General features: G+C 35.0%; 1 protein-coding gene across 2 annotated transcripts; it reads left to right on the top strand.

Annotated features, from left to right (window-relative positions):
* Positions 1-1,013: 1,013 nt before the first annotated feature.
* On the top strand, positions 1,014-15,202 carry LOC136807478 (glycine amidinotransferase, mitochondrial-like). 2 transcript variants are annotated; one of them, XM_067064058.1, is made up of 7 exons: positions 1,014-1,111; positions 3,711-3,970; positions 7,737-8,108; positions 8,392-8,613; positions 8,940-9,077; positions 9,752-10,081; positions 14,846-15,202. In XM_067064058.1, exons 2-7 carry the CDS (start codon positions 3,950-3,952, stop codon positions 14,969-14,971), a joined length of 1,209 nt encoding a protein of 402 aa, XP_066920159.1. In that variant the 5' UTR covers positions 1,014-1,111; positions 3,711-3,949; the 3' UTR covers positions 14,972-15,202. The 2 variants fall into 2 exon arrangements, with proteins under 2 accessions (XP_066920159.1, XP_066920160.1); XM_067064059.1 differs by lacking the exon at positions 1,014-1,111 and adding an exon at positions 3,413-3,524.
* The last annotated feature ends 9,313 nt before the right edge of the window (positions 15,203-24,515 follow it).

Below are 24,515 nucleotides of genomic sequence, written 5' to 3'. Positions count from 1 at the left end.
TCTAAATTTAGGGTTGTAGCAGACAAGCAATAATTTTTGTTCAGTTCAAAAGATTCTCAGCTTGCACACAACGTTGTTTCAACGTCCATCTAACGTTATATGGACATTTTGAACGTTAGATAAACGTTGAAAGAACGTTGTGTGCCAGCTGGGTTGCCAAGCCTATGTTTATCATTTTGAATTTGATTTCTTTCGTTCTCTTTTTAAATTAACGTTGTGTTAGTAGCAGATTTCCCTATAGTTTGCCTATTTAGGCTAAATAGAACATTTTCCGAGAGGATGGGCTAATTTGAAGTCGTTCTTAAACGTTTGATACCTTCTTCCCGTTTTGCATTTGAAAAATTTTCCTTCAAGATTGCTTTTTAGGAAACTGATAATACAAAGTAAAGTTTCATTAAGAAGCTGATGTTCATTCCTTGCGTGGAGAAGAAATTCTCAGGTTGGTTTGAAAATTTTGGATCCTAAATAATGCTTAACAATGGTAAACACTTCTTATAAAAAATACTAAATGACTAAAACAGCTATAAACACGCTTGAAAGATCCCTTTTTAAATATTTCATTTCTCAGAACCTCACGAATGTAGATGTTTACAATTTTTGTAAAATACAAGCGTTGTATGTCGGCTCTTCCGAAAGAGAAATCCACTCCAGGACTATTAGAATAACTGAATAGGGATTCACAGTATAATGGCGTGACTCCTTTCTATACATATTTTGACTGAGGACGCAAATGTAAAATGTTCTCTTTTACAATGCGGTCGTGACAGTAGGACTGAGTCCAAATTTCAGTTTTGAAGTCTGTAGAACTTCAAAAGTTGAGCTTAGCATGGAACGTTTTTAGTTGGCTAAAATAATCAGCAGGCTAACTACCAGGCCACCGAGTATTTTAATTAATTGGCTTTCAAATAGTCTTTTCACTCTATAATTAAAATCTTCCCTTGAGGATTAAAGTCTAATTTATTATAATTTTACTCTTTTCAAATATCGCTTGACATTTTCTAAAAAATAATTATCACGTCTGTACATATGGACCTGATATTTTTTGTATGTCTTTTTTGTAGATGAATTTGGGCTGCGTCTTGTAGAAGAAAGCTGTGGCGAAAACCTTCAGGTAATTATCGTTTGAAAATTTAAGTTATTTCACTACACTCTTTTTTTATAAGCATACGGAAAAATCGGGTCGAGGCTCAGTATGCTTAGCAAAATCTTTTTCCATCGTTTTGTTGATTTTCTTTGTGTTCATGGAAGTTTCGAATTTTTAAGTTGGAACATTGATTCTGCTCAAAAAATAACAGTTTTCTTTGTAATTTGGTGCTGCAGGCGAAAATCTTTGGTCTAAGAAACCCTAAAAAGGTCAGCCTTTTAGAAAAGCTGCACAAGTTTTTTTGCATTTCAGCTTGCAAAAAAAGAGAGTGTAGTTTAGTTTTAGTTTAGTGTAGTTTTATTTAAGGAGAGTTCATTAATGGACCCCGGCTCTTTAAGTAGTTTTTTAATTACTTGCCAGCTTGTGATGCTTATGCAATCGTTTAATTAATTAAGGAGAGTTCATTAATGGACCCCTCTTTAAGTAGTTTTTTTAATTACTTGCCAGCTTGTGATGCTTGCAGCTTGTGATGCTTATGCAATCGTTTAATTATTTAAGGAGAGTTCATTAATGGACCCCTCTTTAAGTAGTTTTTTTAATTTTTTTAATTTTTTTTTTTTTTTTTTTTTTTTTTTTTATTGAAACAAAAACACGTGTACACTACGAACATATTACAAAACATTACTTAAACATAAAATATAGTCCCTCCCCCCGCTAGGAACTAACGTTATATCGCCAGAGGTACTAGACTATGTAAAAATAAATAAATAAGTAAATAAAGAAAAAATCTTGGAGAAGGAAGCTACAATTGTTAGGTAAAAGCCTAAAATAAAGCACCGCTAAACCTTCCAGTTTCGTTAAGAAATTCAACAACAGAACAAAGAATAGATTTATTTAGATTTGAAGTCAAACTTTCATCCCCATATAATAAAAGCCGACAGAAAAAAGGAGGGTTAAGCGGCGGATGAAAACTAATGCCTAGGGTCTGAAGTTTGTCGAACAAAGATTGTCTTGCATGGGAATATATAGAGCAGTGCAGAAGAAAGTGCTGAGTGTTTTCAACAGAGTTAGTTCGGCAACCACAGAAAGGGTCTAAAGTGTCGCGGAAGCCATGTCTAAATTTATGCTCGTTGAGATGGCTGAAACCGACCCGAAGTCGATTAAGAAAGATCACTCCTTGAATGTCAGGAACATCAAAACATGAGATTGCTTGGGTCTCAAAAATTCATAGATTGCTTTTTTGAAAGTTTTAATTGAAGGTAGATCTCGTATATTACCTCCCAGAACATTCCACTGAGATATGCAGTACGGAAAAAAAGTGTTACGGAAACGCTCAGTTCGTATATTAAGAGGATAAATAGGATTTCTTGTTCTAAGGCCACCTGGTGCTGTAAGTCTTACTGGCAGGTAGTTACGTAAATACGAAGGGGCTAAATTGTTAATAATTCCATAGAAGAATGTCATTCTTCTAGCAAAGCGCCTGTCAGCAAGACTTTCAAGACCAAGTTCTGAATATAGTTTTTCTTGAGACGTTCCACGAAAACAGCCTGTTATAGCTAAACAGGCATTATATTGAATAGATTCAAGCTTCTGCACAAAGGTAGCATTTCCCGGGTGGTCATATACGATATCACCATAATCAAGATGAGGCCTAATGAAAGATTTATAAATGGTTAGTAGAGATCTCCAAGGCACATGCTTGCGAAGTCGGTTAATAAGACCAATTCCTTTATTGGCCTTTTTTATCTTCTCGTCTAGATGGCGATCAAAAGAAAGTTTTGAATCTAAGATTAGACCAAGATGTTTCTGGTACTCACTGGTCGCGATATTAGAATTATTAAAGGAGATTACTGGAGCATTTGGAGGAGTGAGTCTACAGGTAAAATAGACTTCAATGGCTTGCTTAGATGGGTCAGGGTTAAAAGACATCTTCAGAAGACATTGATGAGCCCAGTCAGTTATCCTGGAGAGATCTCTGTTAAGTACTTCAAGGCTCAAGAGTTGATCAATCACAAGAGAGAATAAAGAGGTATCGTCAGCAAAAATCTTCGGTTTGACTCAAGGTTTTTTGGAAGATCATTAATATAAATTAAGAAGAACAATGGACCAAGAATCGAGCCTTGAGGTACCCCAGCATTGATTCGCTTCCACTCAGATGTTTTTCCATTTAACACAACTCTCTGATGCCTATCGTTAAGAAAGCTTTTTTTAATTACTTGCCAGCTTGTGATGCTTGCAATCGTTTTGTTTCGAAAGTGACTAAAATAGCATTTATATGATCCGGTCATCATTAAAAGAATAAATAAGTGCATTATTGTGGTCTCCATTAGTGTATTAATTACAGGTATCGGTATCTTACGATTGATTGAAAAAAAACTCATTTAACGCACGACCTCTTAACGAGAAAGCTGAATTTACAAGTAGATGAAAGACTTTCTGAGTGAGTTTCTTTGTCTAATTTATGTCTAGTTCAGTTTTACATTTAGTGAGTGTTTATTCCATCATCAATCATTTTCATCCCATGTGAATATGTAGGAATGTGTACTAGTCAATGATGAAAGATCCTTCATTCAGTATTGTCATTCAAATTCTACTATATAACATGAAATCTTTTTTCACTTTTCAGGTAAATCTGATTTGGGATTGAAGAGTGACTGTTTGGGCAAGTTCAGATAAATGTCTCATTTGTTGAATACTTTCCATCGATTTTTTATTTACTGGGATTTTTTGTACGCTTGAACGCGACAATCGGTCCCTCATTTTTGGTTAATCTTCGTATCAACATCATCTTGTCAACGCTATCATTTTTTGTCGCCACCTGTCCAAGTTCTTGTCAATTTTGTGCGACCATCAAAAGATAGCAAAATGTTAAACCGAGTTTTAAGAGTAAGTACTTGCTTTTTCAATGTTTATCTCTATTAGAAACTATTAAAAAGACCCCCCTGTGTCACAGACCCGCTGGACCCTAGCCCCAATGAAAAATTTGGTAAAAATTTTGTCCATGGTAGGAAAATACCCTGAAATTTCAGCCCCACTGGGAAATTGACTTTGATTTCATCCCCACTCGAAATTCAATGTTTACGAATTACAATCCAAAACCACAACCTCACTAAATTCTTAACCTTTGGACAATAGAATTGCTATCCCCATTGGAATTTCAATAGGAATTTTTATCCCCAAAATGGAAAAAAATCCCACCGGGGCTGTGAGACAGGGGTGTAAAGAGGAAATACGCAGTGTGAATCCCTTTTTACATTCAGTTACATAAAGTGGATTAATTTTCGCGTGGAGTTTTATTCGTGAATCTAGATTCTAAAATTTTCGTGGGGCCTCTTTTTCAATTAATTTCTTTAATTTTCCTAGGGTATTTGGCGGAAATTCGGATTTTTAATCTCACGATTGAAATTCGATTGACGTTTTTACTTACCTTAATTTGTAATTTCCCGGAATTGTTAGAATTTCAATCCAAACCATGAGATTAACCAGGAAACCCATGCTTGTTTCCGTGAAATTCTGGATAAATTACCCTCGGTCAAATTTCGAAATGTTTTAAATTTCAAAAAATTTCAAAATTTACCTCAGGAAATTTATCCCCAATTTCCCTCATAACCATGAGATTACTAGTACAAATTTTTCGTGAGGACTGATTTTCGCAAAAAATGACCAAAATTCCATACGAAATGTAATCCATTAAAGATAATAGGGATATGTTCTTCGCGGGGGAGGTAAAGATACTGATCTACTTGCAAAAAATGTCGGCAGACATTGCACAGATGAAGGGTGGTAAAGTCATAAGCAAGAAAATGTCTCTCATTACCTCAGGTTTTAATTCTATTTATGTCACATGAATCGATTGATTTATGATCAATTTCTTGTTCGAAAAAGTCGAGAAAAAAACACCGAAATTAGAAATATATCGGACGGAGGATCGAGACATAAATACCATTAGATGCTAGAAATTTCCAACATGTTTCGGCCAGGGCCGTTTTCAAGGTATATTTCTAGCTAAAAAAAATCATTTTTTTTTTTTTTTGTGACGTATATTTATGAGCCGTCTGTAAGTGATCTGGAAAATTAGAAATAAGTATACAGTATGTGGCCCCCAAAACGGCGATCAAATTTAAAATTTCTCTCAAAGCTACAATCAGTGACGAAAAACTTGGCACAAAAAGGAAACCCACCGGGGTGTTTTGAAACCACAATCGATTTGCAAGTGCTCTAAAGTAGGTTCGAAGGGTAGAGTTTTAACTCTGAGTTTTAACGCTAGACTTAAAACTTAGGACTTAGGATCTGAGGATTCAAAAGTTCAAAAATGGTCCAGTAGGGCTTGAAATATAGCCTAGAAACCAATAAATCCCTCCCAGATCGAAATAATCGTTGAAATCAAGTTGAAGGCCCGAAATTGACATTCAAGCTCGAACTTCAATTTTTGAAAAATGGTAAATTAGCGAAAAGTGCCAATATGTTATGGCACTGATTGTAGAGGAAAAGAGGTTTTACAAAAATGTTTCTTGCATGCAAAACTTTAACATCTCTACTTTATTTCCCGACAGTTCTTTTTCAAAATTTTCAATTTCAACAATATTTTTCAATCGCTTAAAGATAGGTAGCTTTTAAATAAATTTTTACAGTATACCCTGGCTGTCAAAATGCAGGTTTGGGGCCCCCAAAACGGAGGTGTAGTTAAAATCAAATTTTTAAGCCCAGTGCTAATAGGAGGAAAAACTATGAACATATTTGTGTTTACCCTTAAATTTACGACCCGATAGATGTAAAATTTATGATTTTTATGAAATATTTCGATATTGCAAAATCCAAACTGAAAATTTAGAAATTTTCAAAATGACAATTTAGATTTAACAACGTCTTAATCAAGTTTCTGAAAATCAATGTCTTTTGAAAATAGTTCCATTCATGTATGGAAAAAGCTGTGAAAATTTGAGAAGAAAAGCTTAACTGAAACTGAAAATATTAAGCTTTAAAGGTATTTTTCTCCTATATTTGCAAAAAAGCTGATTCAGCGAAAATTTTTATAATGTTAATTTTTTGTTATAAGATATTAACTCAACCTGATAAAAATGGAATTCCAAGATTTTTTGCTGTTTCTCATATTTAGAATTTTCGGTTTTATCAATGCTGATTCTAGGGTCCCAAAATACTGGTTGACCTTTAAGATGCTATATCTTTTACCCATCCTCTAAAGTCACAGATGTATCTGCATTTTCTGAACGGCATTAGGTGTAGAAAGTTTCCTATACCCCATTTTCATAACTTATTTTCAATATGCAAGGAGCTAGAGTGAGTTATAGGTAAAAGATGACTCAAGCAGATTTTTGCAAAAAAATTTTGTTGACTCAAAAAACGCATGTTTATCTATAAGAATCACTATTAATAAGCATACATTAATGTTCTTAGTCAAATTACTCAATTTTTTTATGAGATGGATGTTTTTTTTGCTCATGAGGGTTGACTTTTAGAGAGTATGTGTGTTTAGACATGAAATTTTGGTTGCTTACCGTGTTTTTATAGAAAAACTGGCCAAATTCGATATTTTTTTATAAGCACATTATCAATTACTTAGGTATTAGCTTTTCTCGAGATTGGCTCTTTCATTCTTTATGATTTTTTGCACAAAGATGCATAACTTTAAATCCTCAAATGTGACGGAGCCCGATTTTCGAAAAAAAATGTTTTTGGGCAAATTTGGGCCTAAAACGGCTAAAAAAAGGGTTTTTTGGACTTTGTGAAACATTGAATCATTGCTTTTTTCTGATTTTTTACATGAAAGTAGGTAAAAGATGGCTCAAGCAGATTTTTGTAAAAATAGAATTTTTCAGCTAAAAAAACGCATCTTTATTTATAAGAATCACTAAAGTCTGTCCAGATATAATTGGCAGTGGAAATAAAAATGCTTGTAACTTTTGATAGTCAAATATAATTATGGAAATTTTTTTTGTTTGTTTTAGAGAATCAAAAGCGCTATATTTGAATGTATTTTTGGTTGAAAAATTTGCGATTTTTAGCGGTTAAATTTGCGATTGTAAAAATTGAGCTTTTTCTACTTATGCTATAACGTTCATTTTTACACCAGTGGTGTAGTTCAACCTTAGGTTAAGAAGTTTGTTAAATTTCAAGGCGAACAGAAAAGTCCTTCGGAAGATATGGGACCCGAAATACCCCTTGGTAGCACTTTTCTGTGAAATATCAAATCTCCAACGGACAAATATGACGGTCTCAGGCAAAAATCATAGGGTTAAAAATTAATGAAAATTTTAGCTCGAGAAAACGGAGACCTGTTGTATATCTTTGGAAAAGCTCTCAAAAAATTAAGATTAGAGATATATTGCAAGTATAGGTGATTTCTGTACCTAACTCGAGATATTAACCCTTGAAAACTGTGTTTTTCAGCCAGAAACAGCTATTTTGTCCAGTTTTTGCGCTTTTTGAAGCTCAATATTAGCTAATATTTGATTTGTTGATTTTTTTGATTTTTTGTGATTTTATGATTTTTTTGCCCGCATGTAAAGAATTTCAACCTCTACATGATGTTTGGTTTTATGCCAAAACTCGACTACCCGTTTACAAATTTTTCAAAGAAATAAGTATATCATAAGCTAATGAACAAGAAAAAAAACATTTACTTGTTTTTTAGAATCAAGCACTCAGAGGAAGCAATTTTTTACGTCGAATCTCATCAACATCCTCACCGAAGCGTGCCTTACCTTCCATTGATCCAGGGATTGAAGAAAGTCCTTCCTTACCTGTCGTTAATGCTCACAATGAATGGGATCCGCTTGAAGAGGTCATAGTCGGCCGCGCGGAGAATTCAGTGGTGCCAAATTTCACGACGGAAGTCAAAGCCAACACGTACGAATACCATTGGGATTTTTATAAAGCAAACAACGGAGAATATTTCCCAGCTGAGCATCTAAAGAAAGCAGTTGCCGAGATCGAGGAATTTTGTCGCATTTTAGAACACGAGGGTGTGGTCGTTCAAAGGCCTGACATTATTGATCACAAGAAGGTTTGTGTGTTTAGAAGGATTTGTATCTTTATAATTTTTTTTTTTTGATAATTAGGCCTAATCTTGTTTAGGTGGGATTTAATGAAGAAAAAACTTTTTTTGGTGCAAGAAAGCTCATTTTTTGTTGCAGAGGTACTTTAAAGCCTCTTTATTTCAACTAACAACTCAATTTAATCCAGTCTCATCCTTGGAAGAAGATTAGTTCAAAAAGCAATAATATTTAATATTAATTATTTAATAATAGTTCACAGTTCGCAAGCTTTTTACTTTTCCATATATTTAGAAATATGCTACTCCTGACTTTGAGTCAACTGGTCTGTATGCAGCTATGCCACGTGATATACTTATCACCATTGGCAACGAGATAATCGAGGCACCGATGGCATGGAGATCAAGATTCTTCGAATATCGTGCCTACAGGAAATTGATGAAGGAATATTTCCGTGCGGGCGCCAAATGGACCACAGCTCCAAAACCTTTCATGTCTGACGATCTTTATGATATGGTAGGAAGAGTCGATTTCTGATTACAAATTTTTACTCGGTTCTTTCACGGCTGCAGGGCTCAGAACCTCTATTGATTCTAGAATTTATAGGGCTTTTCAGGGCATTGAAGGAGAAAAGTCCTTTGCTAATAATAATTTCATTTTGGCGGTAATTTTGATATTCTTATTTTTTTACTTCATTTTTGGTCACTACTGCTCGCTCAGGATGGCTCGGGAACTTAATGTAAATTAGGAAAAATGACAATTGAAATCGATCATTTATAAACGCTTAGTAAGGAAATTGCATGAGTTATTATTTAAGATAATTTTCAGCCTCTGTTTTTTAGGACTATCCGATGAAGAATGTGGAGGAAAGACATCAACTTGCTTCAGAGAATCGTTTCGTGACAACCGAATTCGAACCGTGTTTTGATGCAGCGGATTTCATGAGGGCTGGTACCGACATTTTCGCCCAACGTAGTCAGGTTTGTTACGTGTAATCTGTTTCCCTCTCTCTGTTTTTTCATCCTATTTTTCAAAATATTTTTTCTTTTGAAAATTTACCTAACCCTTATTACCTTAAGGGAATAAACTTTCGCGAAAATTTACAATCGAAGTTAGTCGCGAAAATAAGTCCCGCGAAAATTGAATTATTTTGCGAGGGAAGCTGTCTCGCGAAAATTAGTTGCCGCGAAAATTAATTCCCTTAAGTTACCTACCCTCCCTTTATAAGACACATTGCTCGTACCCTTCCCTGCGATTTTAGAGAAAACTGCGCCCTAGAAGGGCGGGTGGTTCACACCATTGAGTTTGAAGCCCCGAAACGGCTAGAGATCTTCAACCTCTCTCAAGCAAGAAAAAGGGAAGCGTTAAGTTTGCCCTGCACTTGAAAAACACACGGGTTACTAAATACAGGAGTTTCTAGCCCCTTTGATACTTTGAAATCAATAGTTCAAACAATCTGTTTTCTTTCGATTTCTCTGATAAAAGATATTTAGTAATAAAAATTCGGAGTTTGAGAGCTACTCAAAAATACACTTGAATCATCATTGAATTTGAAATCCGCCAAATTTAATTTTTTCGGCCATCCGCCAAATTAAATTCCGGCCAAAATTTCAAGATGAATGGACGAAAAATCAATTTTCCTTTTCATTCCCAGGTCACCAACTTGATGGGTATTGAGTGGATGAGGCGCCATTTGGGAGATAATTACAATGTTCATCTACTGTCATTCAAAGATCCTAATCCTATGCATATTGATGCTACCTTCAATATTATCGGACCCGGGCTAGTCATTGTGAATCCTGAACGACCTTGTGAACAACGTGATATGTTTGAGAAAGCAGGATGGAGGCTAGTGGAAGCGGCTTATCCAACAATTTCCGATGCGCATCCTCTTTGGATGAGCTCCAAATGGTTGAGTATGAATGTCTTGATGTTGGACGAGAAACGTGTTGTAGTGGATGCCCACGAAATACCAACACAGAAGGTACTTTTTCTCGTTTTTCAAATAAGGGTTATTACAGTGTGTAGAAAATGAAATCACTCAAGTTTTAGGGAAAGGGATCTTTGGTTCGGTTTGAATCACCCCTTCCTATTTAATTTATGATACAGCAGGGGGTACAAAGTTGGGGTACTGTGTCGAAAATGTGTTCTGACTTGTTGGATTTTTCACCACCATTAGGTACAAAGTTCAAATACCGCGATTGCCAGGTTCTGGAAATTTTTGCGTGTATTATTAAGTTTCGCGATTCACTAAAGTCTGCCTCAAAATAATTTGCAGCTGAGACAAAAATGGCTGTAACTTTTGATAGAATTCGAATCAAGTTGCGATTTTGTGCTCATTGAAAAGATATTTGTGAGTGGGATATTATCGAGCCAAAAAAAATTGGAAAAAAAAAGAAAAATGAAAACGAAAGATGAAGAAGAAAAAAATCAACTTCTTATAGAAATGTGGTATGAGTACCATTTTCACAGGAGTGATTTTTCAATCTTAGATCCTCATCACTGTGAAAAAATTTTTCAAAAATATTCATTCAATCAAAAGATAACAAACAAAAATTATTGCTGTTGGACTCTATAAAAGAGTAAAAAATGACAAAAAAAACAGCCTATTGTCCGGGGGGGATACTTAGGCAAATGGAGGGTACGGTATGTGCCGCCCTTAAGGGTACCTTTTTTGGACTTCCAAAGTCCCGCTAAGGGTCGGAAAAATCAGAAAATCAAATTTCAGTCCCACTAAGGGTCGGAAAAATAGGAAAATTTCAACTTACCCCCTGAAAGAGCAAAATATGGTCAAAATTGTACCCGCTAAGGGTCGTAAAATTCCCGACATTTTCCTTTGTTTTTTCCTTTTTAGTCCCAGTAAGGGTCCAAAGTTCGAAAGCCGGGCGGCACCTCCCCCCCCCGTCAGCTCGAAACCCTAGTACCCCCCGGGGGGCCTATTGTCAATCAACCAATAGCAAACTTTGTGCGATATTTTTTTATATCAATTAACCTTTAGACATCGCTGTTTTTAAAAACAGCGCGCGCTGCTGCCGCTGTTTTTTTCATGAAAATGGAGGTTTCGCGGAAAATGTCATAAAATCTGAACCGCTAAAGCTTAAGTAAAAAGTAAACCCATTTTGAAAAGCTAAGGATCTATTTTTTCAGATAATACCAAAAAGACGCCTCATCACCCTTTTAAACCTGACTACACAGCCTCAAATCAAAACAGTAAAAATTCCATGTTTACGATTTTTTCACTTTTTTTCTTTTTTTTGACAAATTGAATGAAAAAAGTGGGTACAAGGTAAAGATTGGTCCCAGAAAAATTATTTTGTTTTAGTTTATGTTATAAGCCACCATTGTGTGAAATTTCAGGGCTGAAGAAGCTCATTTCATCTCAGAATCTAAGTTCGGTGAAGCACACTTTTCCACCAAAATCGACACTCTGGCCACAACAGGTAAAAATAAGTGGTCCCGTTGCTCTAAAATTGGGCCCTGCACTTACCCTAAGCCTGTAAAATTACTACAATAATCATATCAGACTCTCTATCATGTAAATTCAAGCAATAAAACACCAGAATAGTGGAAAAACTGAGGCAAAACAGCCCTGAGTTGTTGGAGCTAGAGATAGGCATGTATGTCAGGAAATACCCCCTAAAAACCCCTTCAAACCACATAGAAACTGCCAATAAAGGTTCTCTATCTCATATAATGATATTTATATGCTGAAACCAAGAAAAAACCAGACATAAACATGACTTTTCAGTCCAAAAATCCATCAAACACCCTCTGTCCACCACTAAAACGATGTTTTGTTGACATTTGAAAAATACACCGACATTGAGTTCCGATATCTCGAGATGTATAAAAGCAGGACCCGTAAAATTTTTAAAAAATGAACCTTCACCCCTATCCTGTCTGCTAAATTTTACAGAATAGAAAAATTCAAACTGGTCTTTATTTTATTAAACTTTGAAAGGACCCCAGTATCAAAACGTACGTGGTACGTCTCTCGGCCTGTATATATGACGTACGTGGTACGTCTCTCGGCGGCTAAAGGTTAATACCATTATGCCTTTAATGAAGATGAACCACCCCTAAATTACTCATTATTACTGACGATGATTTTGAAAAGGGAAATTTGTTTTATAGAAAAGTTTCGTCAGTTTGATTTGAACATGATCTGACGTTGCAATGGACTTCTCATAAGAAAGTGACGTCAGAATAAATCTAAGAAAATATTGGGTAAAAAAGAAACGAAAAAATCATGGAAAATGAGTGGAAAATGCATTTTTTTGGCCAGAAACACACAAAGATTGTTCACCAGTTAATAAACACAATAATACTAGCAAGTAGTTGTCGCTAAGAATGCCCCGCAGAGCTTCCTTTCGAAATATCCCTAAGTAAGCAAAATAACGCATGTGTAGATTTTAAATTCGTTTTATCGATAAAATTTAAGTCGAGGGAAGAAGGATTAGTTTCAACTTTACTTTTGAGATGACATGCGATAGACGGTCGCTCACATCTCTAAAAGAGAAGTTATCGCTCACATGTAATCAGAGTTTGGAAACTATTCTAGTCGCGAGTTAGGGAGTTGCTAGTTTCGAGTTGGGGAGTTGCTAGTTTCGAGTTGGGGAGTTGCTAGTTTCGAGTTGGGGAGTTAAAAAATTACCGGCTACCGAAAAAGAATAACATACATCAAAAGTACGATTTTGAAAGTAAATGTGATATGAGAGTAATATATAACACATATAATACGTATAATACATATACCACCTGTAATAAGCTTATTTGCCTTAAACACGTGCGCTGAGAGCATGGAAAGCTATTTTCTACTGTCAATTCATATCCATTTATATTTCCTGTATCACATTGAGTATAAATATAATTCTTGATTAAAGTGACTTTAGAACCATTGTATTTTATAATGTGATCAAAATTTTTATTAAAAAGTGTCAATTCCAATGATAAAATGACAAAAGAAAGTTATATCCTTTTATACAATAAGCATCACTTGCAGTATGATCAATATTTTTTTGGGAATTTGTTTGACAATCATTGTATTTAAAGATTTTGTCAATATTTTTACAAGGACGTGTCATGTTATCAGCATTGTGACAATGACATAACAGTACTAAGTATTTTGGCTTTGCTAGCCAGCACATTACCATTTTCATGATCTTAAAGTCAATAATATATTTGGTACTGGCTAATTTGAAATTTGTACTTTTGGGCTACATTAGTTTAAATTAGAAAATTTTCGGTCGCCGTAAAGTTTTACGAACTCCCCAACTCGAAACTAGCAACTCCCCAACTCACCAACTAGAACATTACCTAGACTCATGTTATCACAGTGGAAACGCCAAAATATCTTTTGATTGATTTGATTCTTATAAAGTAGACACTTATAATAAAAATAAATATGCTCATCTTTTTCGCCATCCTTTGTTTACTTTCTAATAACTAATTACCGAAAGATATATTGCCTTCAATCAAGAGTTATTGATTTGATTCTTATAAAAAAATGCTGATAATAAAAATAAATATGCTCATCATTTTCACCATCCATTGTTTACTTTGTAAGAACTAATTACCGAAAGGCATATTGCCTTCAATCAAGAGTTATTGATTTGATTCTTATAAAGTAGATGCTTATAATAAAAATAAACATGCTCATCTTTTTCGCCATCCTTTGTTTACTTTGTAAGAACTAATTACCGAAAGGCATATTGCCTACAATCAAGAGTTATTGATTTGATTCTTATAAAGTTGATGCTTATAATAAAAATAAATATGCTCATCTTTTTCGCCATAATTTGTTTACTTTGTAAGAACTAATTACCGAAAGGCATATTGCGTTCAATCAAGACATATTGATTTGATTCTTATAAAGTAGATGCTTATAATAAAAATAAATATGCTCAATTTTTTCGCCATCCTTTGTTTACTTTCTAAGAACTAATTACCGAAAGGTATATGGCCTTCAATCAAGAGTTATTGATTTGAAGTAGCAACAAAAGAGATATAATATTAGGTGCGCGCGAACATTTTTTAACCGCGGGGGCCCGCTCAGAATCGGAAGAAACAACATGAACATGAATATTTTTCTGGCGAGCAAGTCCGCTACGTGAAGCAACAAAAGCCCCTGCGGGGCAATAACTGGTTTGGAGGTCAATACGGTAAAATCTCGCAAGCTCTGTCTGTACTTCGGCTGGGGTCAATATTTTACCGTATTGACCTCCAAACCAGTTATTATTGTATTAGAAATGACCGTTTAAATCCTGATATTTTGGTGGGAAAGTAAAGTACAGTACCATCCCAAAAATACATATTGTAAATTTCTTATAAAGTAAAATTATCAAGCCCGGTACCAAAAATATCCTAATTTTTACTTCCCTTGAAATTTTTTAACAGTTTCTAAGCCATTGGATGCCGAGGTTTGTTAATGGACCGTTTCCTCGCCGATCTAAAATCTTTTGGTCATGAGTGCCTTTTTAGTCTAAATTTGCACGAGTTGAAAGTCAGCTTTGAAGTGCATTTACAGCTTTACTGGTTTTTGACTTGCCACTCTTGACCTCCAACCCGGCAGTTCCCTAAAACTTAGTGTACAGACCACTGGCTCACGATACATTTGACGCTCTCTAATCTGATTTTCACGGTGACTTTCCACAATGATATTAACGAATAATGGAGCTTCTCTATATTAAGTTAGAAAGCATAGCTAGCAAGAATCTCTAACCTTTCAATTGTTCTTTTTTCAATTTAGATGTTTGAATCGTTGGGTATCAAATGTGTGAAAGTTGACATTCGTTACGCGAATTCTCTCGGTGGTGGATTCCATTGCTGGACGTGTGACGTCAGAAGACGTGGTGAACTAAAAAGCTATTTCTAATATACCATTCATTGAAATGAAATTTTTTTTATGTTATTCGCACGGAGGCAGTCCCGGCACGCCAAATATTAGATATATACCTTTCATTGAAATGAAATGCGCACATACCATTTCCCTTATAGATGTTATTCTTATTCAAATTTATTATTCAAATTCTTGATTTAAGTATTTAAAATGTATTTTAATTAGCACATTATTATTCTTTCGAAAGAACTTTCACCACACTCTTAACTCACCTGTGAATGAATCCTTTTTCTACCGGCTGGTCGAATAGTTTAAGAATGTTTTTTGAGAAAAAATCACAAATCATTGGCAGAAAATACTAATTAGGCCCTCAGCGGCACCTCCTCCCCGCCCATACGCCTAATTTCTCGTTCTCATTACGATCGCGATAATCGCGAAACTTTTTTCATCACGCAAAAATATACCGTGAATAGCACAGGTCAAAATCATATATTGACGCTGTGCCGACGAATCGAGATTCTATTCAGCGCGCAATCAACGAAGACAAAAGTAACCATGACGACCATCCAAGATCTTGGGTGAAGTTCAAAGTTGATATTTTTATTCCCGTCGTTGAAAACACAACTTAAAAAAGTCATCAATGCTTTTTAAAAAGAGTCAGCGATAGAGAATCATAACATAAAGTCTGTCTATTATTTCGATTCAATTAAAGTGATATTTCTATAATTAAAAGTTCATTAATTACTGTTATACATTTGGGGATCATGTATTTCTTTCGAAATAAACTCATTTCAATTACAAGGTTGAAGGTTTCTGGGAATTCGTAAATAGTAAACTGCATACTGATATAGTCTGCTAGACATTAATAAAGTAATATTTTCTCTTCATCTTTGATTCTTTCTACTGTGATTAGATTGACACATGAGCGATAAAATTTATATTATTGGTCTTCAGAGGTTAATATATTCTTTGAAAACTTAACCTCTGATACTCAGGGTAGCAAAAATACTCTAAATCACTCTTTTTTTCCCAATAAATACCGTATCATCAATGTGGAATCACGCCATCACGCGAACCGCTGGGGCCTGATTATTGGACCATTTATGGCCAACAATTGGTCATTGTAGCAAAAGTTGACATACTTTTTGCATTACAAAATAATTTCTAGTCGTAATACATTTCTTTGTTGTTAGTCAACAGTAAGAATGTTTCGCCTTTGAAGAAGTTCATTAAAAGACACTCACAACAAACAACATGTACTTTGTCAGAGTAAGCCCACTTCTTTCTGAAGGTACACTTATCGGGATGAAAAGCATCCGACGGTGTTGTTTTTTTACCACAAATGCTAAAGTGACCCTACATCAACTTTTTGTAGCACACTCGACAACTTATCAACATCTTTTGAAGGGCTCAAAAAAATACTTGCGTCAAAAATAGAATTTTCAACTGTGAGCTTTTTAAAGTGGTTGTCTAATATATTATTTCGAACCTAAATTACCCAACACCGCTCATAAAATTACCTCCGCGACTCTTCTTCTATGATATCTTGCAATAAATTTGTAGAGGGAAAAAGTCCAAATCAATCAAAACAAAACGACGACGTTAGATATAATGCGCTAATCTTGCCTTGATCTAGCCAATCACTGTGCCCAAATTCATTTTGTATTGGCCCCGATTTCTGGATGAAAAAGAGTCAAGCTGTGCGCCAATTATAGCAGATTAAGGGCTCTGACCATAGTCAAAAATCAGTATTTCAGTTTAATGTCGATATTTTGGCTGAAGGTTCCTTTTAGGAACTAGCAAAAAACTGCGTTTACAGAATTGTGAAATATTAGTTCCTTCGTCAGATATTTAGTATCAAACTTTGTGTATCTAAAACCTCATCTTTTAAAATCAAAACTCTCTATAAATTATGCATCAAGCTAATTACCAAATGAATGAGAATGAACGAGGAAGTAACCTTTGGGAATGACCAAAAGATTTGAATTTAGAAGAAAGTAATTTTTGCGAATTTTTGCATTAATTACACGTTTTTTTTTATAAAAATACACTTGATAAGAATGTCCATGATGAAAATGGCCAAAAAATTAAAAATAATGCTAAGAAAATCCTCATCATGGAATTTTGCTATTCAAGCTAAGAATACCATTTTTAAAACATTTTCAATTATAAATTGTCAATTACCCCCAAATAAAGCTCACTCCTTTCACAAAAATGGCATTTTATGCTTTAGACGTAGTCTTGGGTACCTAATAGTGGGGAGGGGGTTTGGAATAAGCAGGGGGGTTGGAAAAAATCTCAAAATTTAATAAGTGGGGGGGGGGTTTGGAATAAAAATGTCCTGGGTGGAAAATGTTCAAAAATGAGGCTAATACAGCAAAAAAGGGCAAAAGAGGTGAACTTTCAAAAAAATTGTCCCAAAAATCAATAACCGGAGGGGGGGGGGTTGGAATAAGGATGTCCTGGGTGGAAAATTTTCGCCCCCCCGGCTATTAGGATGCGAGAGTATGTACTAAATGTTAAATCTAGAACGATGCTGAAAATGAAATCTGTCACTATGAAGTCACTTGACTGAACATAATGTGTGGATGACGTAAGCAAGAAAAAAAACAAGGGAATAGGAATTTAATTTTGAATTCAAATTTCTCATCGGAGTATTTAAAAAACGACCTCTTCATAAAAATATACATAACTAAAATATCAACATAAAAAGTTTTCGTTTTTTCTAAGTCCCGAAAATGTTTTTTAATACATTTAATGCGTACAGACAAGGCTTCCACCACGCGTACGATTTGTGTTCAGATGATGAGCAACATTGTGGCTCTCATACAGGTCATCATGACCCGGCAAATATCGTCCAGCAGTATCACAAATCTCTTGCTCTAAATAAATCATTTTACGCTTTTCAACACGATGTAATCTAGGATATTGTGAAAGTGAAGATTCAATAATTTCACGATCGTCATAAGTTTGTACTTGATAGTCATCTTCGTAGGGTGGCCGCCCGTATGAAGGGTGTGGATACTGGTGGTATTGTTCATTATAAGGATATTCGTTTTCCTCGCATCTTTCCCGTAACAACCCATTGGTTTCAGTTCGATCTTCAGCGGTAATAGGGAGTTCCGGATACGTTGTCCTCATGTAATGATTACGGCTTTGCGGGTTCGCGTATAGTTCAAGATAAGTTTCTTCACTGTTTTTAGAATCTGGCCTGGGTACATAGTCATGATATTGTTTTTTATTGAAATAGCTATATCTTTCTGCATGACAGTTCTTTCGTCTTTGGTGACACAGGGAACAAGTGTTAGTACTTTGACTTTCACATGAACTTTGTGGAGCATGAGAAGCTGTGGTAGCGCTCTCATGAGAACTGTTTATTGTTGTATGACCATGTGAAAATTGACGTTCCAAATATCTTTGAGAGTTTGTTGTAGATTGCGAGTTATGACGAGACGATCGGTTGGGTGGAGATTCTGAACGGTTGCTATGGTGATTCGAGTCTCGGTGTTGTGAATAACCCGATTGTCTATTGGAAGAATTTTCATAAGGAGGAATATCATACGACATGATATATCTCGGAAGATCAGAATTCTGCGAACTTCCACATTGATTGGTCTCGTGTTGTTTATGAACCTTCGCAACAGGCATATAAGTCTCGTTTTGCAATTCGAATTTCGCTAAATTATTCTCCGTTAAAGTTGGAGTAGTTTCTTTGTCTTTTGATTTCTTTTTGGAGGATGGTGGACAATTTTGTTCGTTGGAATGCTTGCTGATTCGTTTGAAGATACAAAATATAAGGAAAGTCAGGGGAATAATACCGCAAACGACAACCATGGGTAAAACAAAAGTATAAAGTCGGTCATCTTCATCACTCGTACCGCCCGAGCTGTAAATAGCGATCCCAATTTCTTTTCGGTTTTTCTCGGTCACTACCTGTAGTGCTTTATAAAAGTCACGTTTGCTTTTGATTTGCCAACTTAGTGAGATACCACGGTAATGTTTATGGGGGTCACGTTGCACGTAACCTAGAGTCACGTTGATCGTGATATGCGACGTGTTCGAATATATTCTCCCAAAGCCGTTATTGCCGCACTTCGAATGCGAAGTTTGTAGGACGTTGTTCGATTTCTTTTTATTGTTATTTTTACGACGTCTTTTTAAAAATTCCGGATGAACAGAAATTAATTTTACGGAATCCATACACTTCTTATTTCGTTTCTTAGGGAGATCGAATTCCTCAAAGTCAATTTGAACATGATATCCTTGCACCGTGTTAATATGGTAAACACAATTGAATTCGTCCGGATAATCTTGATAACGCGGGTATCCCGGACTGCTGATAATACCGGAAGATTTGGAGCCGGTGCGCGAAGCGTTGATGATTTTCTGACGTTGTGGGCAATCTTTTTCATCTGACCCATCCTCGCAGTCGACATCGCAATCACATCTCTTACGTTTATCGATACACTTGCCACCTTTTTTACAACAAAACGTGGTGGCGTTGTCGTTCTCCTTGACTTCAAAAACAGACACACATTTCCCTAACTGTTCAATTTTCGGGAACCATCGTCCATCGTGTCCACACGTGACAAACATAACATTATAAGCGTACTGGCTGACTAATTCGTAACCCATATTACATGCGAAATAAACTTTATCGTATTCTTGATATCTTTCGGTACCGTATCCTCGATTACGTGGTGTGTTCGGAAACGTGATATAAGCGTTTTCCGGCGGCGTAGGTCTTTGAGAGCATGTGCGTAGCGTAGAAGACTCTTGACATGTGACTTGTGATAATAACAGTAAAGTTACAAGACAACAGTATAAGCTTTCAGAGTTAATATTGATCATGTTGCAAACTCCTTTTTTTATTTGTTTTAGGTATTAGAGATGATATATATGTGTAGACTCCTCATAAATCTTCTTGCCATTTAAAGTCGTATATCAACAGAAAATCATAGATGTAATCATTAAATTGTCATTCATCAGTCCCTTGTCTGTTTTATACTTTCTATCGTGTCTTCTAGATGAATATTTTCTTAGTTTTTGCTCTGAAACAAAAAAAATAAGGTGAAAATACAACATAGCTAAAACATACTTAAAATTTACAGGCCACCCTGGTGATACCCAAAGAATTATACAGTAATGGCAATAATAGCAATTATGACAATGCCTTTAAGACACATTTTGCTATAACAGCAAGATTCACACTGAGATGAGCAGAAATTTAAGATATCATGCAGTTCGAAAATTATTCCCTCCTTTGTTTAGATTTTCGTTTAAGGTTGAGAACTTGAAAAGCAAGAATTACAGTATAACATAAGCTATAATCTTCTTCCCTAACGAATATAAACGTCTACGATGCACTTCGTTTATTTAACGAAATGAAAAAGTGCACACAGCACATACTATAAAACCCTCTAGAAGCGAAATAAAGTGTTTTAAATAAAAATACTCTTTGTAATGTTTAACCCACAAACGTGAAAGAGCACTTGAGATCTTTCTCGAGAGTTTTTTTTGTGTAATACTTCACAACGTAAACTTAACTATCATAATATTTTTCTAGATTCCTAACACAAGTGCATCTCTATCACAAACTTTTCCTGCCTTCTTCTCTCTGTTCGAACATCGAGGGATTCAAAACAAAACAAAACTGCCCCGAGATTGAAAAGTAAACACTGATTAGTTTGATTAGTATTATAACCCATTTCAATTATTCGAAAAATAATAGATACACAATGCCGCAATTCCTCTCCACCACACATGCTCAAAAACAGCCTCAAAAAATATGTATAATTGCGATACATTATTACAACATACGAAACATAAAATATAAGAAACTAGCTGGTATATGAAAATGTTTCAATATTTTCTGATACTTTTCTCAAACGCAATCTCTTGTCAAAACAGATCAATTTCGTTTGTAAATAAAGCGTGTGTCAAAAATGTCGAATTTTTCTTGTAAGAGGGTCAGCCATATAATGTGTCGCCTCATTATAGCACCTACGGGGGAGAGACCGTTTTTGAAATATTTTTCTTTGCAAAAACAAAGTAAAAATTATGATAACAGAAGAACACATATTTTTCATAATTGAAGTTATTCCGAAAGTGAGCAAAGTCAAAGGTCAGATAAAAAAATTTATAGGCAGCTTTTATTCTATCTTTTTTACTTCGAAATTTTTTTCATGTGTTTATCTGTTTGATTGGAAGAATAATGGTATTTATTTTAGGCAAAAATCACATAGAAGCATCAAGAAATTCAATCAAAAACACCAGTCGATTCGTCCATCCCATGCACACATGTAACCAAGACACCACAAGAAAACAAGAGAGGGAGAAACTTTTAGCGCGAGATTTTCCCCGAGTTGAAAAGGTAAAATTCCTATTGTTATTTTTCATTTTATTTCGTATATTCTTCTATTTGATAGAGATTTATTATTTGGATAGGGTTTGGATATTATAGTTTATGAAATACGTATTTTATCCAAAAACAAAATGTGTACAGTAGATGTCTTTAGATAAATAGCTACAGCCTGGAGCTATTCAAAAAGTTCGTGGGCCCTTTTTCAGTAATGTTTACATATATTCCTCGAGGAGAAGCCAATACAAATCTTTAAAAACTTACAAACCTCCTGGATGTTTAAGAACAGTCATAATAGAACATTCTAGCCCCAACAAAAATTGACTTGTTCTTATAACAAAACGAATGAAATTTACCAGAAACCAAAAACCAAAAAAATAAAGTTTCACGATATCTTTATAACACTGTAACAATTTTTAACTCGTTTTGTCTTTCTCCATCAATATTAAAAAAACATTCTAAATGTTGACGTAATCTGCTAAGACGGGGGTTTTAAACATTTCCTTTCTCTCAAATATAATCATACTTCATTAAAGCTGACATTTGCCCGCCTACTTTGACCGTTGATGAAAAGTCTCTTCCATAACCCGAGAAAACAATAATTAATTTTATGAATACATACTAAAAGAGAGATAACCTCTGTATTTTTTCATAAGATACAACTTTGTCAATTCGATACGATAGTGTGTTTTTATCTCGCAATTTCATGTTCGGCAAGAAAGAAAAGTGACATTTTTGCAATGGCTGTGGTCTAAAAAAGGGACGGATACTGAACCCCGTCAAAACCTTTCAAAACTTTATCAGCATTCAGTTACAATCTTTCTCTAAAGAGTAACAAAAGTAAAAAATGTACAATATTTCTTTAGTGACAAGAATTTAGCGTAACGCCCCAAGCGTCTTTTAAGCCGATGTAATCTTGACTGTAAGTTAAGAAAGTCGTTTTTAGTATTTCTTTTTGTGCGATGGAGGACATTGAGTAACTTAAAGAATGTCATGTCTACCACTTACAAATTATGCCAACACAACTTCCTGATGTTGCCATAGTCATGTATGATATGCTAAGCATATTTTAGAAAATCAGTCAAAACTTAAAATCAAAGTTGCTTTTTTTCAAGAAAATTTCACATCAAATTTCAGCCACTCTTATTCGATAAAGGCCGCCAGTACGGTGTCAAAAAACACTCCGAAAAGTCTACCAAGCAAAGCATTAAAAATCACATAACCATAACAGACGGGTAGAAAATAAACCATCATTAATTTGAAAGTAGCGATAGAAGAATAAAACGTCCCCTTTTCACAATACAATAGATTGATTGGTTTAAGTTGTTATAAAGTTAGGTACTGCAGTTGTGCTAACAGTGAAAGATAATATCGAGCCAATATTTGAGCCATAATAACATTCCTGTGCCCTCCCACCTCTCATTTCTCTCATTGCATCCATTTTCGATGGATGCAATCATGCAAGTCATCATAAACACACATATGTTTGAACGAACCCAATACTTTATGTTGCCGATACACTTGTCGATTGGCTATTATGGGTCAATGCTAATTATTCAATAAATCAAAAGAGATACTAAGGCACTTTCAGAGTAGGAATAAATATCCATATGCTATTCTTTGTGATTAGTAGATTTTAAGAATACCTTGTGTATTTATTACTGGGTCTGTAAAATAGATATTATTTTCAAAAAGGGGGGTTAATCATATTTTTCAATGTTTGATAATTTGGGAAGGTCTTTTCAAAGAGGTCCAACCCCTTCTTCAATGTGTACATTCTTTTGCTTAGAATGTTTACATCCCAACTAAATGGTTTTAGATTTCATTTTTCTTTTCGATTCGCTAATTCAATACCATCTGTTCTATTGAAAATCCCCCCTGCATCCAGCCTTCTATTTATTTGATTCTTGGAAGATACTGGTCTGAAATCGTTTTGATGTAATAGCATTCCCACACATGAAATTTGAAGTCCCCTTCGGAGTTTATTCAGGCAGAAGAGGGAGGCGGGGAAGCATGTTTCCGTTCAAATCAGAAAAAGTAGGCCCCAAGATCACTACAGGCTTATTCAAGTTTGAGCCAGTGTAGACTTAACTTAGTAAGTAATATCATACCAATTCCATAAGAACAACGATGAGGCTCAAAAACGCGAAGAAAAGAAATCGGTTTAAGAATAAAGTTCGGATTGGCTGTATTTTAGGTCAAAGGAAAGCTTTACCGACAAAAAAAACAGGACAAGAACAATTTTGAGGCTCAAAAACCACACATCAAAAAGTTCTGGCATAGCAATGGAATTCAATTGACCCTTGATTGGATTTGGACCGATAAATCAGCAATTTTAGTATCGGCATTTTTGGAGAAGTACCAAATTGTTTATGAGAATCATATGTCTGACAATCTGGAGATACCATTGACATCCATGACATTTAAACATCAAAACAAAAAATATTTCCGCTTCTAAAAGACTAAAGACCTGCTACCTCTCTTTGCTCTCTTTTCACATCCTTTCATCCAATACCTCCTTGGTAAATCCATGGATCAAACAAAACAAAACTTGCTTCATTCACAAACTAATTCTTCTCTACTATTGCGGAAAAACTCAACATAGAGAGCCTACTACTAGATACACTATCAAAAGAAATGCAACATGAAACTTCGAAAGAAAGTCTTCACAACCCTTTTTTATACTTGATGACTTTTACGTCGGCTAGAGAGGCGGACGATAGGGGCATTTGGGCGGAGTTTAGAGTTGAAAGATAACTCTTACCCATTATAAAATCACAAAAACGCAAAACAACGAATAAAACCCACGAAAAGATCATTCGCTGAAACTCTCTCTCTTTCTTCTTTATGAGGAATAAAGATCGTATCGCTTTTTTTGGATAACATGTAAAAGAGGTCCAGCCTCTCTTTCATTTTAAGAGGGAAATTAAGGAATTTCTAATCCCAAATTTTTATACTTTTAACTATTGACCCTATTGTGATGAAATTCTATTTGTCCAGTCTGTAAAGCCAGCCTTCCACTAAATAAAAATAAAAGCATATATGTTCATAAGCTCCATATGATTAAAGTCATAAATGTGAAGAAATTTGTAATTTCTAAGTTAGAAATTGCTGCATTACCCTAAAAAAATATTCAGGGGATCTTTGATGTCACGACACTCTTACAAAATCACGCAATCACGCCAAAATCTTTCCACCTCACCGCTAAACACGCCCCTT

This window comes from Clytia hemisphaerica, unplaced genomic scaffold (genome assembly GCF_902728285.1).
Source record: "Clytia hemisphaerica strain Z4C2 unplaced genomic scaffold, Clytia hemisphaerica genome assembly, whole genome shotgun sequence".
Classification (NCBI taxonomy): Eukaryota; Metazoa; Cnidaria; class Hydrozoa; order Leptothecata; family Clytiidae; genus Clytia; species Clytia hemisphaerica.
This window is presented reverse-complemented; position numbering and strand designations above follow the sequence as displayed.